The 18360-nt window shown below is 40.5% G+C and overlaps 1 protein-coding gene across 5 annotated transcripts in view; it reads right to left on the bottom strand.

The window, feature by feature from the left end:
- vps13d (vacuolar protein sorting 13 homolog D) overlaps positions 1-18360 on the bottom strand; it is a 57553-nt gene that overhangs the window by 13974 nt on the left and 25219 nt on the right. For all 5 annotated transcript variants that reach the window (XM_065285899.2, XM_065285903.2, XM_065285901.2 and 2 more), the window contains 27 exons: positions 18054-18159; positions 17809-17961; positions 16285-16420; positions 16082-16129; positions 15855-16005; positions 15553-15769; positions 15229-15476; positions 13824-14015; positions 13605-13731; positions 13065-13207; positions 12845-12975; positions 12585-12760; positions 12348-12471; positions 10584-10819; positions 10414-10516; positions 10136-10293; positions 9947-10055; positions 9702-9872; positions 9471-9575; positions 9189-9338; positions 8884-9033; positions 8687-8780; positions 8462-8610; positions 6565-6699; positions 6275-6442; positions 1200-1332; positions 253-445 (listed from right to left, as the gene is read on the bottom strand). In XM_065285899.2, the coding sequence (XP_065141971.1) occupies positions 253-445; positions 1200-1332; positions 6275-6442; positions 6565-6699; positions 8462-8610; positions 8687-8780; positions 8884-9033; positions 9189-9338; positions 9471-9575; positions 9702-9872; positions 9947-10055; positions 10136-10293; positions 10414-10516; positions 10584-10819; positions 12348-12471; positions 12585-12760; positions 12845-12975; positions 13065-13207; positions 13605-13731; positions 13824-14015; positions 15229-15476; positions 15553-15769; positions 15855-16005; positions 16082-16129; positions 16285-16420; positions 17809-17961; positions 18054-18159 (4006 nt within the window). The remainder of the gene's footprint in view (positions 1-252; positions 446-1199; positions 1333-6274; positions 6443-6564; positions 6700-8461; positions 8611-8686; positions 8781-8883; positions 9034-9188; positions 9339-9470; positions 9576-9701; positions 9873-9946; positions 10056-10135; positions 10294-10413; positions 10517-10583; positions 10820-12347; positions 12472-12584; positions 12761-12844; positions 12976-13064; positions 13208-13604; positions 13732-13823; positions 14016-15228; positions 15477-15552; positions 15770-15854; positions 16006-16081; positions 16130-16284; positions 16421-17808; positions 17962-18053; positions 18160-18360) is intronic.

Raw genomic sequence — 18360 nt, 5'->3', positions numbered from 1 at the left:
TTAGCAGGTGTTCATTAGTGTAAAACTCTGCTAGCCACAAGCTAACCTCATCAAAAGGCAGGTGGGATTTACGGGCACATTTACAAGGAGGGCACATTTACAAGGAGGTCACAAGGACGGTGCCAAGTCGTAAGTGCTATAAACATTGAAGCACAGAGGTGAAGGGTAAAACAGGGAGACAATTAAGATTAGGCGTAAGCCGAATTTTCTCTAAACCCTGTCATGAATATCTAGTTAAAAAGCAGAACATACCCGTTGTTGATGCTGGCCATGTCACGGACAGTTTGCGCCGTTTCTGAGGCAAAATCCAGTGCTCCTGCCACAGGTTTTGTCACCGTGCCAACTAATCCCTTTCCCAGACCAGAGAAAAATCCACTGACGCCACCCTCAGTCTTCACCCCCTCCACAGTGGATGTGATGACACTGGTCAGACCACCGATGATGCCTAAACAGCACAGGATGATATTATGTTGACAGTGAAACACTAAACTTAATATATTAAGCAGTAGAATATACATTGTTTTATACATTTTTTGTCTTATTTATCTATTTGTTCATAGTGTGCTTTTTATGTAAATTGTGGCTGCTAAAGGATTCACAGAATAAGAATTTTATTGCATGTTGTAACTAAATGTTTCAACATATACAGTATATGACAATAAAACATTGAATCTCTTGAATAATGAAATGTCTGAAGTTGTAGAGAATATTGAGACGTGCGAATATCGCGTTAATTTGTTTGGCAATATTGCATCATATATAAATAATAAATACATCAACAATAATAATAATAAAATGCAATATCAATATATTAAATATTCATGGCAGTAGTTACCTTTGGAGTTTACATCCCGGCCACTAGATAGCGTTCCTCTTATCTCTGAACTTAAACAGTGACGAGTACTAGCATAGGAGGGCGAAGCAATTTTGTTTTTGCTAAGGTTTGCATATGGTGGTGGTTTTCAATGACTTAAATTACATCCTATTATATTCCCAAAGTAGGAATTATCCCAGTATATCGCCCCGCTTAACAACATGTATCGCAACATATTGCATCGTAACCAATGTATCGTGAATACGTATCATTTCGCAAGGTTTACATCCGTCCTTGACACACATTCTTACCCAAAGCTACAATTGTGCATTTTCAAGAAGTTGGGAAATACAAGAACTATGAAATGTCGAATTTCATTGTATACCATGAGCAAGGCCGTGAATCCCTGCAACCAAGTGTTCTCCGCTGGTGGCTCCATGATAGCGAATGTACTCTCGCTCAGTCTGATGCCGGTTGTCCATTGTCTTGCCCAGTCCATCAGATAAGGTACCTGCAAACTACACAGGCAAATAAACTTATAGTAGTAACAACAGAAATGAAAACAATTACAAAATCTATCATGAAATAAATACTATACTCAATAAAGTGCGCACATGTAGTCAATAATTTGAATCACTTAAAGGCGGGGTGCATGATTTTTTTTAAAACACTTGGGAAAGGGAGTCGGGCCGTGTACCAAAACACACTTGTAGCCAATCAAGCAGTAAGGGGTGTGTCTTCTGACCGACATGATTGCCTGAGTTGCGTACGTATGTGTGAGGCGGGTCTATCAAAAGAAGGTCCAGATTCTATTGGGGTAGGGGCATGTTCGTTTAGGTGATTTCAAACATAGATATGTATAAAGGCTAGATGTCTCGCCCACGCTGCTGGCCAATTGAGTGGAACGTCCGCATTCAGTCCCTGCCTCCACTCTTTCCCACCACCTTGGGCCATAGATATATATGTAAATAGATGCTACATTCGTCAGTTTCAGACAGATAACTGCTCAGCCAGTTTCACACAATGCATACGTGAACTGTTCGTTTGCGTCACTAATCTTTAAGCGTTGATGTTAACAGGTTTCAGCATTTACACTGCATGTGTGAGCATCACAGAAGCAGCTGTGCTACAATGTCTCAATGAGTCTATTCGGCCTCTACATAATATCTATAACAGTGGTTCTCAAACTGGGGGCCCCCTGAGATGGTGGCAGGGAGGCCCCGGTTTAATACATTTTATACAAATGTATTAATTTATCATAAATTCTATGTAATTAAATGTTAGAAAAATAAGGCTACTAACCAACAGCACTACATTGAATAATATAATATGTTTTGTTTAATAAAAATTTTAAGTTTTGGAATGTTTTATGTCATTAATTTTCTTTGGGGGGCATCGAAGGAATGCACCGTATACAAAGGGGGCCGCATGCTGAAAAAGTTTAAGAACCACTGATCTATAACTCGAACTACTGATCCACATGTTGATGTGACTGGTTACATGTTTGTGACGATGGAAATCAAGGTGATTTTAAACCGCAGGAATGAGACTGTCTTCGATTTTATGAAGAAAATGATGTTGAATGATGAATTTGCACACGGTTTGTCTTATAGCATATTAAAAACACCACATAGGCCAGGGGTCTCCAACCTTTTTGTGAGCAAGTCTACCACAATGGGTAAAACAATCTTGATAGTGTCTATTCAAATTTTTGTTTTACTTGTTGATTTAATTTTATTTTACTTGTTGATATGTTTTCTCAATGTTTAAAATGTTAACATACACAAAATAAGCTAAGCTAATATTAAATATATATTACATTTAAAATATGTAATAAATAAATATTAAAATTGAGGCCAATTATAAAATGTGCTTTGGCAGGCAAATCACTCCATGTTGGAGACCACTGTCAGACATTAACAACATTAAAACCTGATTTTACAACAGGGGGACTTTAAAAGTTATAATAAATTGTTTGAATTTTCAACTTTCTTTAAATATCAGATCAGTGGATTGGTTACAATGCCACAACTGACCTCTTAGTTAGTAAAATGCCAATCTACGGAGACCCCAAACAGAGGGGGAAGATTAATGTATATCTTGGCATACATCACTAACTTACTGTGGTTCCCCTGTGTCGAATGACTGATCTGATTTTAAGCAAAAACTCCTAAAATGTTTACACTACAGATTGCATTCAAATAAAATCATGGAAATGGCCTATATAGTAAACAACATTGTACTATTCTGCTTTTCCTCAGATACAGATCATTATAATGTCATTACAATCACTGAAATAAAAACAATATTTACAAAATATCAAGATCTGGCAACTGGCACAGTACTGAAACCCTTCCACCGCTGAACTATGAGGGCATGTATCGATTTTACAGATGAACTGATTTTACACACCGTCACATCCAGCTGTCAAATATATCAGGCTGTAATTTGTCTAATGGGTTGGCTTCCCCCCCTCTTGGCACAGTTGACCTGACTTTGCCAGAGTGGCCCCCCTCAGGTCCCCTGCAGGTGCCTGCTGGATGTGAGGTTGTGTTACACTCCCAGCAAGCTCCCTACTGCAGCCCGATCGCTGTATAAACACAGGCACATACTGCAGAACTCAAGGCATGAACTTGGGATGACCCCTCCGAGCGAAGTCCCTGGTGAGTTCAACTGAAGGCCAGCTCAGATTCTTCGCTGCTCCTCCCACCCTCTCTCTCTCTTTCCTTCCTCTCTTTCAAAAAAGTAAAGCTTGGCTGTGAAATTATATCAATACATTTACCAGATATGAGTCTAGGGGAGGGAGAGGGGGTACAGAACACTTTCAAGTTTATGACCCCCACGACTCCCCCCGGCACACCATAAGTCTGTACTATCTGAAAGCAGGACCCCTAGAGGTTTGTGACTGAGAGACAGAAAGAGATGTCGAGGATGAAAACCATGGTGTGGTTGTCATAAAGTGGGTGATTGAGCTTTTGATGGCTATGGGAAAACTGTAAAAGCTGGTGATAAAAAAAAGAGAGAGAACAACGCTCCGGTGTGGTTAGAGGTTGCCTTTTAATAGATACAGACCAAATCATCTGAATGATAATATTTACTGATGAAAATGGAGAACATTCATGCTTTTTTGAAATATCCAGACCACCATAAAAGTAAAGCTAACAATTCCAGACGTCTGCATGAGATCCAAAATAAATTTTGGGTGGTCATTGATTTGAGTTACAAAAACTGTAATCTGCGCAAATGGATGATTCTCAAAAAATCCAGACTTAGAAGGTGTCTAGCATCAGATTTTTTTAAAAAGCCTTTGAAGCCAATTTGTTTTTGCACATGTAAGATTAAGGTCTGAACTTACTATAACCATTATTTTTAGAGGATTTAAAAAAATATTTCCTATAGAATTATTCAAATTTTTTAAATTATCATTATCAGAAATGATCATTACCACAACATGATATTACATTAAATATATGCATTTACAAACTCATGTTTCGGTAATGAGAACTAAAAAGTTGTCTAGGTCAGTGGTTCTCAAAAATGTTCCCGCTTGCGGCCCCCCTTGTGTACGGTGCATTCCTTTGCGCCCCCCCCCCCCAAAGAAAATTTATGACAAAAAACTGTTCTAAAATTTAACATTTTAATTAAACAAAACATATTAAATTATACAAAGTAGTGCTGTTGGTAAGTAGCCTTAATTATTTTTGTTTAATTACATAAAATTTGTGATAAATGAATGTATTTTATAAAATGTCATAAAACTGGGGGCCTCCTAGCACCAACTCGCGGCCCCCAGTTTGAGAACCACTGGTCTAGGTACTATGACAAACTAAATTTCAACAATTATCTGGATAGAAAAAATAAGAACTGCTTACCTGCTAGCCACCTTGAGTGTCACAGTCAATTTTTTTTTAAATGCTAGTTCCTTCGGGGCTTAAACAAATGTTTGAAAATTGTTGCGGAGGATGAGAAAATTTGTCTTGGACACATTTATATTTCTTGTTATTGTCTCTCCATTTACCAATGATCACCAAATACCACATGTTTCTTTACTGTAAATGTTTATAGTATAACATGCAATGAAGCTTTTTATTTTTTAGATTTTTTAATTATAAATATTTCCATGTCAAAGAACCCAAATCCAGTCAGGGACACGTTGCGGTAATGAAAATTTTCCCCTTTAATGTAAAAAAAATTGGCTTGTTTGATGTAATTTAAAATCAAGTGCAAAATGGTACATGAAGAGATGTTTGTAACTGTATGCTCTTATTAATTTGCATTACTTTTTTTATCAAAATGTTTCATGACACCTCATAAGTCTAATTTGCGAGAATCACCCAAATGCAATAAACATAATTTTCTAGGCACTTCATCAAATGCCTCTCAAATTCCTTTTATATCTTTTGCTAAAAAGATATCCACGTCGAACCACCCCAGTGCGCATTTAGCAACAGAAGCCAACGGCGAGAGGAAATTTTTCCAGCAAACTTAAGAATTTGTCAGCAGGGGATGAACTACCAAGACGCTATTACGCAAGTAATTGACTCATTCAACTTTCAACTTCTTTTGAAAGGCCAATGCATTTTATCCAAGTCATGATCAGTTTAAACTAATTCACCTTGGCTAGAAACAAAGCTCTGTGTGAGGCATGAGACTTCAACAGCAAAGACTGTACTGTAGGAAAGTGAATTGGAAAGCCCACGGATTGGGGTCCAGTGGCATGAGTGCATTTGGCATGAGCACGGTCAGTGTAAATAAGAGCGCAGGAGGAGCTGGCCGGGCTGTGGAGCGTCAGGCATGCTGAGAGCTGGCTGCAGGGGCTCAGGTCTGACCACACACAAACATCACCGCTGTGATAAAATGCCATCTGCAGCCACATACGCCCACACACCGGCGGTGCGAGCGAATGAGCTCTTTAAGCTCATCAATCATGAGTCCATCTGCTCAAGCTCAACTCTGAGATGCACACAAACGTCTCGAAACCATGAGAACTTTCCGGAGATGCTGACTAACGCGAGCATGCCGAAACCTGCCTGTTTACACAGAACCAAAACTAATCAACGCTCTGAATCCTTTAATGGATATTCGGATGAAAATCACGTCGGATTGCTCTGCTGGTAAACATCAAGTGCATCTGACCTTCCAATGCCTTTCCCATTCATTTCTGGAAATCATCAGATGACAACATGTGGCTCATAGAGCTTTGATGAAGTGCTTGGACGTTTCTTCAAAAACGTGTTCAATAGGAAGACTGCGAAATAAACAACTTAAGCTTCTTATTTCCACATAAACAGACCTTGTCAATGAGGACAGTCCGTTATTTTGTTGTTTTCTTATAATGCCTTGGCCTAAATCATTTCCTGCTGTGTACTTTAAAGATGGACTTGATCATCATATCGCAACAGTAAAAAATCCCAAGTTATCCCAAGTAATGCTGATTTGGTAATATGTAAACTTTGATACCTTGGCAGTAGAGTTGGAAACCCCGTGTGTGACGCTGCGGATAAGTCCTCCGATGTTGCCGTACTTGATGAGTTCGTTCATACCCTCCGTGACATCATTCAGTAGGCCCATAGGGTTGCCCAGGAAATCCACTGAGCCGAGGATCTGAGCTGCCTGACTGATCAGCTCCTATAAGGACACAGAAAGTAGATATAAATAGTCCACGAGTGATGAAATCACAGAGTAGTGATGAAAAATAAATGGGCATTTGCACTAACACACTCCCACTGCTAGCTGGCATTGTTTCTTACCTCTTTGAAGTGCTTAAGGATGTCATTTATGATCATCTCCTGCGTCTCATAGGGGTGGACGCGAGTGTAGGGGTTCATGTTAATGATTGCATCTTCAAACCGAATAAGTGGAAACCCCAGGGTTCCCTTCAAGGCCTGTGGAGAACACAGACGACACTCCATTACACATACGGACCACCAAATTACACAGATTGGTCCCGTACACATTGCATGTTAATTCGGTTGTCACTTCACCTTTTAATGCGTAATCCTGTTTTGTACACACACGGATCTGTAATTTATGGGACTGACAACCGCATTCAACAAACAATTTAACTTCCGCAAAATGCAGGTAGTGACAACCGCATTTACAGAAACTCTGCTTAGTGTGTACTTAACCGAACTGAACAACTACTATTAGTTAATAAAGTGTTTAAACAGGCATCATGACCGGTCTCACTTCTGAAAAAATAAATGACTAGAAGGGGAAAAAGTCTTCTGTATGCGAGGTGCTGGAAATGACAGAGGCACAAGTGTTTGCTGACGGTTGCCAGATCTTGCATGAAAAAAAACAGCAAACAAGAAAAATCCAATAATAAACCGAAATAAATCCAAATGCTTTACCTCAAATATCAAAATATTGGGACTGGCATCTTCACACTTTAATAACACCAAATACTTGATCGCTTCATGAGCCATAAACGGTTAAGCGCCAAATCGGTATGCAAGTACAAAAAAGACGAGGACCTGGCAACACTGCAAGACAGCGCGCTGTGGAGAAGCCTCACAACTGCGTACAATACATAACGCCAAGATGGAGGTTTAACATAACACTGTTAAATTTTTTTGGTCAAAGCTGTGAGTGATAAGCACGCGAGATGGCGGAACGTTGCTATGGTTACCTCTGTGTCAATCATCACATTGTTTAGAGTGAGTCTTGTTCCGTACAGATATGAAACAAACATTTAGGGGATTCACTCCCGCATTTAAATGTGGTTGTCACTTCGGAAAGTTCTGATGGTTGAGAAATGTTCCATGGGTGTGATATTTTTCAATAAACGCACACCTGACCTGTCAAATGTGTAAGTAATAATTGACTTCGGGCCGTTAAATTATTCGAAAATAACGCCCACCCAAAAGGTATTAATGTTACACTGCAGGTGTGCATTATTTTCAAATAATTCAAAGGACCGGAGTCAATTATTCTGCTTATACCATGGTTACCACAGACATAGCCAAAACATTGCGCTGGTGGTTATTTTAAGATATTTGACAGGTCAGGTGTGAGTTTATCGAAAAATAATGCATACCCATTGGCCATTTCTCAATTTCAACCAATCAAAATTAAGCATTTCAGTGGTATAAGTAAGGAATAATTGATGATGGGCCGTTGAATTATTCGAAAACAATGCACACCCAAGGTGCTAATGCGGCACAACGCGAATTAGCGGAGTTACACCGCGGGTGTGCATTATTTTCAAATAATTCAAAGGACCGGAGTCAATTATTCCTCTTATACCACGGTTACCACAAACAATGCTCCAGTGCCTATTTTAAAGACATTTGACAAGTTAGGTGTGCGGTTTACAGAAAAATAATCAACGCCCATAGAGCATTTCTCAGCCAATCAGAATAGAGCATTCAACAGGCCCATGGTATAATTAAGGAATAAATGACGTCAGGCCGTTGAATTATTCGAAAATAATGCACGTCCAAGGAGGTTATGCGGCACAACGGAGTTAATTATTTTGCAGATACCACGGTTACCACAGACATTGCTCTGCGCTACGCGTCGGGTGGTTCTTCGCCTCTACGTCGTGCATTAAAACCCTTTAATGCATGGCTAGCCGTGGATTATCCCTTACTTAATCAACTGTTACTGAAAGTATCGCAGTTGTTTGTATTGTGTTTTGTGTACCTTGAGGTCAGGGGGCAACTTGTGAGAGGTGAAGACACTCAGTTTGACCTGTGGGAGACTGATCTTCAAATTCTCAAAATAATAGTGTTTTGGAGTTCCTAAATCTTCACTGGCTTTCTCATGGAGGTTTTCATCCAGCTTCTCAACCTCTGAAACACAAAATCATTTACCTGTCATTGCATAATGAACTACACGATGCACAGCAGATAACTACCGACTACGCACCCTCAGTCTGCCCGTAGCCAAAGAACGTGAGCAGCTTCAGCATGAGCTTCTCCTCGATGATCAAGGTGCAGTGGCGTGCCGTGACCATCAAGTGCTGTGTGACAGAGTACAAACTATAACATAACATACAGCAAGATCGACAAATGGCCTGAAGATTGTCTCTTGTGGTGGAGAAATGAATCTAAGTTTGGTTTTACCTTATAAAGGTCTGTAAGCATAAGGCTGCTTGGCACTTTAACGGCATTGACCTGCAGAGCAAGGCCTGAGTCTCCTGCACTATTATCAATAAAGTCTGAGTTCACACACAGCATAACAGGATGGGTAGTGCCCAGGAGCTGATTATCCACCTGAGAAAGATGAGAAAATAAACACATCTGTCAGAAAAGGAATGTGTGATGATTTCTGGCGCTATACATTTGATTTTGCTATTTTGCTGATTACCAAAATATTGACTTATTTCCACAAATCTGATGGTTGTGTCTGTGTTTTTGCTGTTATGTACCTGAATATCTCTCACTCGAAGTTCTAACACCTCACTTGCGGCAGTACGAGTGAAATGCATATCAATCCCAGAAAGGGTGGCAAATAGCAGCTCCTCAGGAACTTTATTAACCAGCGACAGGCCCACTCCTTCTTCTAGGCTCACCGACACCTACACACAAGGTGATAGATTGGGACATCACCTTACCCAAACAAATCTTCCCATAACATTTCTTATTACAAATACATCTGAACTTAAAGGTACATCAGTAAATCTGTAATATGAGCAAAAGCTTGGTTTTACCTCAAGCTCCTCATCAGGAACTTTCGATTCAGTGCTCTCTTTATTCTGCCTTTCCTCCATGCTGGGAGAAAGCCTATTCATGTGGCGCTGGCTGAAATCACTGATCTAAATTGAGGTATGCATTATATTAGAAAGTGTGAAAGAAAGACAGGAATTCAACTTATTACAGATTGCATACCGTACATAGTGTGTCTTTCAATAACAACGAGTAAGAAAGGTTGGATGTCTTACCTGTAATACTCGCGTGGGACCGTCTGGCACGACCTGTACAGACAACACACCTGAGCCAGGTCTCATTTTTTGGTGGATAAACTGTTGCTCTGGTGCTGGGTCAAAAACGTTTGAGTCGGGGCCAAGTACCACCTGAGCGCCATCCAACAGTCCTGACACTCCTCCCCTCACCTATAACAACACATGCAGTCATATATTCTGTAAACCCAAAAATTTGGGATTAAGGAGAGATAAATCCGACAGACCTGAACGACCAGTCTGGGTAAACCACAGGTCAACATGCCAGAGCTGAAGTACCATGTCTGGGTAGTGGCGCGCCGGCTATCTGGTCGTCTTATCATCAAAGGCTCATAGCTAAAAATAACACATGCAAGACAGGTGAGAATTGTCAGTCACACACCATAATAATGTGTATTAAAGGTTATTTAAATAACCTGTTGTCTGTTACAGCAGCCAATCCAGCAATATCAAGCACTAAAGATGAAGTGAGGGGTCGAGGCTGAGAAGGTTTACTCTGAGGAGGAGAGGAGCCTTCGTGACACAGCATTCCCGTTCCCGTCATCCGCCACAGCTGGGAGCGCTTACCAGGCTCCTAAACAGATAAACAGAAAGATGTAACCTGACCAGACTCAATGAGATGTTATTATCCGGAGTGCTACGCTCAATTTGTAGTCTGGAAACTGGCAGAACAAAAGAAAGAACATAAGTTGACCTTCTTCTTCAGGATGACCCTCTGTGTTTTGGTCTCCACATCCAACACGAGTTCAGCGCAGCTGACAGCCCGGTTCTTCCCCACTGGCCTCTTCTCTGCATCTCTGTTATAACATTAAACATGTCAGTCTTGAGTTTTGAGTCTTTTCAACCCCAAATATTAAAACTCACTCTGAGAAGGTGAAGGATGCCGCAATGTAGATGAAGTTCTCATAGTAGAGTTTGTTGTACTCTCTGAAGCAGTTCATGTCAGCGGTGACCTCTGAAGATCCGGCTCCCTTTACAGTGAGAGAAAGGTGGGGGCGAAGAGTGGGTTCATCGCAGGCGTAGTCCAGCGTTGCTCCTGGTTTAACCTCAGTGCGTAGCCTGATATCCGCCACGCCATATTGCCAGAACTGGATTGGCACCTGTAGCAAAGAGAAGAGTTTGAGAAAATGTTTAAATGTTCACCATGTGGTGGTGATGTACAAAAAAGTGATATAGATATATGATGGTTTAGTAGTGGAGTCTGGAGAGTGAGCTGCTTGCCAGTGGAGCAAAACGCAAAGAAAGTCTCTGGATCAAAAGAGTATATTTGTGTGATATTGCAGCTACGACAAGCTAGGAATTGATCAACCACTCCTGTGCAACATGAACGAGGGTGTTTGATGTTGAAAGACCTGAAGCCCCAGAGGACCTCAAAATATATGACTGTGAATGTGGACAAGCCAAGCATCAAGATATTTCATTACTTTAAAATAACACCCACACCAAAAGAATAGCTAAAAGTGTGTCCAAGGGATGGATCAAAAGAGCTGAGACAGAAACCACCTGCTGACGGACAAAAAGCTGATCATACAATGCTTGATGGATGAATCTATTGCTTTAATCATGCCACAGGGAGTAAAAGAGGCAGTTTGTCTAACAAAAGCTTTATATCGGCCTTTTGTAACAGCTAGAATTGTTTCTCAATTGAAAACCTCCGTCATATCGCATGACAGTACATTGCATCTAGGGGTCAAAGGAAGGTGACAGAAAATGTCCAGTTCCACTAAAGTTAAACATTTGATTTTTACAGTTTTGGAATCCATTCAGCTGATCTCCGGGTCTGGCGGTACCACTTTTAGCATAGCTTAGCATGAATCTGATTAGACCATTGGCATTGCGCTAAAAAAATACCAAAGAGTTTTGATATTTTTCCTATTTAAAACTGGACTGTTCTGTAGTTACATTGTGTACTAAGACGATGGAAAATTAAAAGTTGTGATTTTCTAGGCAGATATGGCTAGGAACTATACTCTCATTCTGGCGCATTAATCAAAGACTTTGCTGCCGTAACATGGCTGCAGCAGGCGCAATGATATTATGCAGCGTGATGCTAATGCTCTAATCAGATTCCATGGATTATGCTAAGCGCCTACAAATAGTCCCCTTGGTAACTTTTAATAGCAGGGGACTATTTTCAGGCACTTATCATTGCACCTCCTGCAGCCATGTTACGGCAGCAAAGTCTCTGATTATTACGCCAGAATGAGAGTATAGTCCTAGCCATATCTGCTTGGAAAATCACAACTTTTAATTTTCAGCGGTCTTAGTACACTATGTAACTACAGAAGAGTCAAGTTTTAAATAGGAAAAATATCGAAACTCTTTCGTTATTTTTTAAGCGCGATGCTAATGGTCTAATCAGATTCAATAGATTATGCTAAGCTATGCTAAAAGTGGTACCGCCAGACTCAGAGATCAGCTGAATGGATTTCAAAATGGTAAAAATCAAATATTTAACTCTAGGGGAGCTGGAAAATGAGCATATTAAAAAAAAGTGGAGTGTCCCTTTAAAAAAGACTAAGGAGACATCAGTTGAAAGGGGGTCATGTTTAACATCCAAATGTGAACTATTCTACAGCGATACTTATGATATTTAATAATACACAAAAAAACCTTCTGTGGTCTTACCTCAGAGATGTTATCTATGCGAAAGGGTGGAGGAAGCTGGTCAGTATCACTGAAAGAGATCTGATGCGTTGCCCCTTTCAAAGCAATCTCAGCCCGCAAAAAGAAGCAGTTCCCCAATGTGTCCCTATGAACACACATAAAAAGATGTCCAGAAAATATAATAATCATTTCTCAGTTGGTGATTTTCTATTCTGTTCGGCTGTCTCTAGAGATTTGTGCATTTGGAAACACTGGTACCTCATGTTGATGTGGAAGGATTTAGGCTTGTTGACCTCAAAACCACCAGACCAGGTGTAGTTGGGTACGTCCATAAGACGAACACAGAGAAGTTGATCGTAATCATTTCTGGGCCAGTGGAACACCACACTGGAGCCTGGGAGGGTTGAGATGTAGCCGTCTGGATTTGCAGTGCCCTGAAACAACACAGCGAAACGTTAAAGGTTATCTTAAAGGGGGAGCAACAAAACAAATCTGTGTGAAAAAGATTGAATTCTTACCTTTCCTCTGGCAAATTCCCTTTGCGAGAAGGCTAATCTGTAAGATGATCGATTGTCAAGCAGATACCTTGGAGCGAAGGTCACAATGTGGGTGTCAATGTAACGGCCCTTTCCCTTTCTCACATTTATTCCTGTAATCAGACATTACATTTCATTTATTTAGCAAATACCGCAATGCAAGAGGTGCAGTCATACAAATGCAAGACACCTCTTATATTACCTATATTATAAATGAGTCCAGGTCTGTTACCACGCGGGATGACTTTAACTGCTCTTACTCCACTACCTCCATCCAGAGAGAAACCCTGGCACCATCCTGGAACTCCATCTTCGTGGATACCTTTACCGATTCGCATGGTACACCTGATTTATAAAGCACAATACAATACATTTTCACCTAATGAGTAAGGGGTCATCTAAAAAATACATTACTGTTGTGTTACTTAAAGGTGCAATGTGGGACAGTGGTGTATAAAGACCTCACATAATGATCTGTTTTGTTTTTATTTTTAAGAATAAGCTGTTCCCCTTACATGGAAGTTGTTGCCATGTTTCTACAGTAGCCCAAAATGGACAAACTGTTCTACAGGGCGTTTCGTCCCGACATTGCGTTTCGAAATTGAGGTTGGTTGCAATTCGCAATCTCACCACTAGATGCTATAAAACCCACACTGGACCTTTAAATCATGAAAGACTCTGGTGGTTAACTGAATGAGATTGAGATGCTGGGGACACTGCAGTTAATCAGCCATACACTCACATATTGGGCTGCTCTTTGTCAGTGTAGCAAAAGAGCAGAGGGCTCAGACTCCTGGCCAACTCGTGCTCCTCGAACTGTCCGGCGGCATCAGTTTTCCCGTTGTCCTGACGAAAGATCAGAGGCAGACCTGGACACAAAACCCAATAAAATCTAGTTTAAGTATGGTACAACTAAATTTTCAGTCGTCTATGGTCAATGCAATCGGAAAAAAAAGCATACCAGTCTTGTTGACAAGCCAGTAGGGAGCAGAGATGAGGATTTTTAGCGCTCCTTGAGCTCTAAGAATAATCCGAATGGTAAGACAGAGTAGCCGCTTATTTACATCGTACAGCCGCATGCGAACCACGTAGTTCTGCGTACCCGGAGGAATGAGCAGCTCTTTACACTCATTAAAGTTCTCTAGAAGCACACCTGTGAAGAAACAGCCCAACCGACATACCCATGAAGCTTTCCTAGGCATTCATTAAAGGGATAGTTCACCCAAAAATGAAAATAATGTCATTAATGACTCACCCTCATGTTGTTCCAAAATCGTAAGACCTCCGTTCATCAATAACAAAAATTACGACTTTATTCAGCATTGTCTTCTTTTCCGCTTCTGTTGTGAAGCGCATTCGCGAGACTGAAATCACGTGACTGCAGTGACGCGGCTGACGTGTTATCTGGTGCGCCCCAGCTGTTTTTTGTGTGCACCTGGGCTTTGCTTACAGTCTGAGGGAGACGCACGCTGTAAGTTTGAAAAAAAAGACTTTGCAAACATGTCTGAGGATAACACGTCATCTGCGTCACTGCAGTCACATGACTTTAGTCTTGCGCATGCGCCTCACAACAGACGCGGAAGAGAAGACAATGCTGAATAAAGTCGTAATTTTTCTTTTTTTGGACCACAATGTATTTTCGATGTTTCGACACATTCTAACACATGGACTACTTTGATGATGTTTTTATTACATTTCTGGACATGGACAGTAAACCGTACATAGATTTTCAATAAGGGGTCAACAAGTTCTCGGACTAAATATAAAACATCTTAAACTGTGCTCTGAAGATGAACGGAGGTCTTTTGTAACGACATGAGAGTGAATCATTAATGACATTATTTTCATTTGTGGGTGAACTATCCCTTTAAAGGGGACAGAGAATGAAAAACCATTTTTACCTTGTTTTTGTTGAATAATGGTAGTCTACCCGCATTCACGAACATACAAAAAGTGCTAGACATGCTAAACATCTCAGTCTCATAGAAATTCCTCTTTTAGAAATGTCAGCCAGAAAACGGCCCAATCTGAAAAACTGATGCTTATGACATCACAGGCATCTAACTGCCCCTCCACTTTAAAATAATTGGCTACATTTTTTGAGTGGCAGCAAAGTCAGCCAATCAGTAATGAGATTACAAGTTAAGCCAGTAGGGGGAGCCAAATAGGTGCAAAACCACTTGTCTAAAATCCCCCACCCTAATAGAGCTATCTGAGAGAGGTTTTTAGGAAGCTTCTAAGGCATTACAGACCCAAACAAACATTTTTTGTCTACATGTCACATCACAGAACAAGGATAAATACTCCGTTCAATCATTCTATGTCACCTTTAAATGTACTAGTTTAAGAAAAATTCATATGTTCACCTAATTCAATGTTTTGCAATGTGTCTGCCGCATGTAGCACCGCCTCTTTGCCCGGTTTCAGGGCTCCCGTAATCGAGGTCCCTTTGATGTAGTAGTTAAGGTCACAGGGCAGAAGATTGGCCAGCACCAGGGTGGGCAGCAGATAGATAGTGTGACCCGGCTGGCGGTAGATCTGATTTGCACTTCCTGCCACCGTTTTGGCAGGCTGTTGTTCGGGGTAGTTCTCTTTCTTAATAACAACGCAAAACCTAAAACCAAAGAAAAAACATTTGAGAAGACTCAAGGAGATACTCGACCTTGATATTTCCTCTCGCTTTTATTTACCTGAAACTTCGTTTGTTTTGGTCATCATAGTCGGCAGACTGGCACTCTCTCTTGCTGCTGTTGACCTCACCAGGCCTCTCCACTGAAGTCCAATGGATGGGCGTTTTACAGAAGAACAATCCCAAGCCTTTAGGTCTTGCTTGCACCCTCCAGGAGGTCAGATGGAGAGGGATGGCCAAAGCTTCTCCAGGCAGGATGGGCGGCAGGACAACAGGTTCTATTACAGGAGGTAAGAAAATAAATACAGGTTAATACAGTGACGCTACAGCAACTGAAAGGTGCACTGATTTGTATCGGCTTACTGTCAGGTGCAGAAGGACTGTCTAGTCGCACTTCCATGGGTACCTCAAGGCGATTCTTCACTGTGAGCGCAGACTGCACCGTAATGACCTTACGTGCACTGCCCTCCATTGTAATGGAGAAAACCACTCTAACAGGCGGCAAAGCTGAGAACTGAACACAGAGGTTACAGACTGTGCGCAAAGTACAACAACAAAAAAGATTAAAAATGTAATTGTGTAACACTTACGTATACATGAGGGTGTATGATGTTTGTTCTGCTGATAGGGCTGCCAACCTAGCAAGCCAATTTAATGCATTTTAATAAAGCACTCACTGATATTTTTAAATGAAAGAATAATAAAAAAAATATTAATATTTGAAAAAAATATCATGTTAGAAACCAGGTACTATGTGTATATAATTATAAATGGGTGACCCATTTAAACTCACAGTGCTCGAGGGGTTGTTTCGATCAGGGGCAGCGTAGCGGAAGAACACTCCAACCTTGTCTACTGACACCGGCTTCACCTGCTCCCAACCCACAACACGCACAAGCAGCTGGTGTAGTTTTAGCTCATGGGTGTGTCTGTGGTCAAAGAACATCATTAATAAAGGTATGACGTACTATATTAAAATCTGATCAGTGGCTTTTAAACTTGTGTTGTAAGGGGTCCTCAGAAAATATCAGAGAATTTTTTTTTTAAATCTATTATATAGCCAATTATTTGGAAACAATGTTGTCTTTATATTATCAAAGAGAATGTTTATCTAATTGAGTTTAAAGAGGTCATATCATGAAAATCTGACTTTTTCCATGTTTAAGTGCTATAATTGGGTCCCAAGTGCTTCTATCAACCCAGAAAATGTGAAAGAGAACAACCCAGTAACTTAGTTTTGGTAAACCATTTTCTGGAAGCATGTGAAAAAATAGGTCATTGAAATTTGGCTCCCCATGTGATGTCAGAAGGGGATAATACCGCCGCTTTAATCTGCACAATCTAACCAAGGCACATCCATTTAGTGCAGAGATCGGCTTATTTGTATTTAACAGGACACACCCAAAACTGCACATTTTTGCTCACACCTACCAAGTGGCAATTTTAACATGTTATAATAAATTATCTATATGATATTTTGAGCTAAAACTTCACATATGTATTCTGGGGACACCAAAGATTTATTTGTCATCTTAAAAAAGTCTTGTGAAATCTTGAGTCAATGTTTTTATATTAAAAATTATATAAATGTATATAAATGTATGGTGCCATTACTGCCCTAGATTACATCAAAGAAAATGCTAATTCCCCAAGGACAGGGGAAGCAATAATATTTTAACAATGCATTGTGTTCAAAAGATGCAATAGTAATCCAAATAAAAAAATGTGTAGTGTTTAATCTGGAATGCATCGCATTAAAAAAATTAAAATGGGTTGTGAATCCCACTCACTTGGAAAATTTCATCCAAAACTAAATGGCACCAATCGAGTCATATCTGTTAGCTTAAGGCTAAGATTACTCCAAAACATGTTCGCTTGTAATTTAGCAGACATTTGCCATAAGCTTTACTCGAGGGTACAACATTGACGGACTGTGATCTGTGTAGCTTTTCAGCTTCTGCGTCACCCCAGTTTGGGATCAAATCTGTAATTCATATTTTACCAGCAAAAATCCATACCCTCTAGGCTATAAACAATCCTAGAGCTGGAGAGCTGCCGTGGATATGATCCAGTACTCTTATAATGATACCTCTAAGCATGACACTAAAGTATAGCATATTTAATGGCTTTCCAGTACCCATTATTTCATAACTCAAATGATTAACTACTACCTAGTTTTAAAATTCTAGTCACCGTTATTTTACAAACGTGTTTTTGATGATCACAGATGAGTACTGGCCGGATATGAGTACTATCTGTGCATCCCTAGCTACATCCAATTGTATTTAGACTTTCCAGTTAAACATCTCTCTTCTACCTGTGCCTCAGTTTCTCCCGTGCCTCAAACTCAAACGGGATCTCCTCTCCAGGCAGCACCTCTCTCCACTGGCTAATGTTGTGTGTGTCATCTGTCCCAGGCCCATGCACGTCAGATATCGAGTCAGCACTGCTGCTGTGAGAGAGCGCCACTCTGTGGACATAACATGACCAGTATGTATTGTCACTAACTGCAACTAGACCTTTAATATCTATGAATGGGAGCGATATTTGAGCGTCTCTTACCTGGTCGGCGTGGTAGTGAGAGTAGCGAACCACATAGTGCAGCCGGTATGATTCCGAAGGGCGTAGGGAATAAATGGCTGCCTCCTTTTGGAAAGCTTCACATCCGCTGAAACACGGCGTTTAACAAAATGTATCACAAGGTTAAGAAACTAGAAACATGAGTATGATGGACAAACAAACAATAAGGGGAATTGTGGAATATGTTGCATTTGCTCCCTACATACTCAACTTCATGGGGATTTCACTGGCAAAAAAGCCTTACATAAATACTGTATATGACACAGGACACAGCTTTAGAAAGAAAAGC

Source organism: Paramisgurnus dabryanus, chromosome 21 (genome assembly GCF_030506205.2).
Source record: "Paramisgurnus dabryanus chromosome 21, PD_genome_1.1, whole genome shotgun sequence".
NCBI classification, from domain to species: Eukaryota; Metazoa; Chordata; class Actinopteri; order Cypriniformes; family Cobitidae; genus Paramisgurnus; species Paramisgurnus dabryanus.
This window is presented reverse-complemented; position numbering and strand designations above follow the sequence as displayed.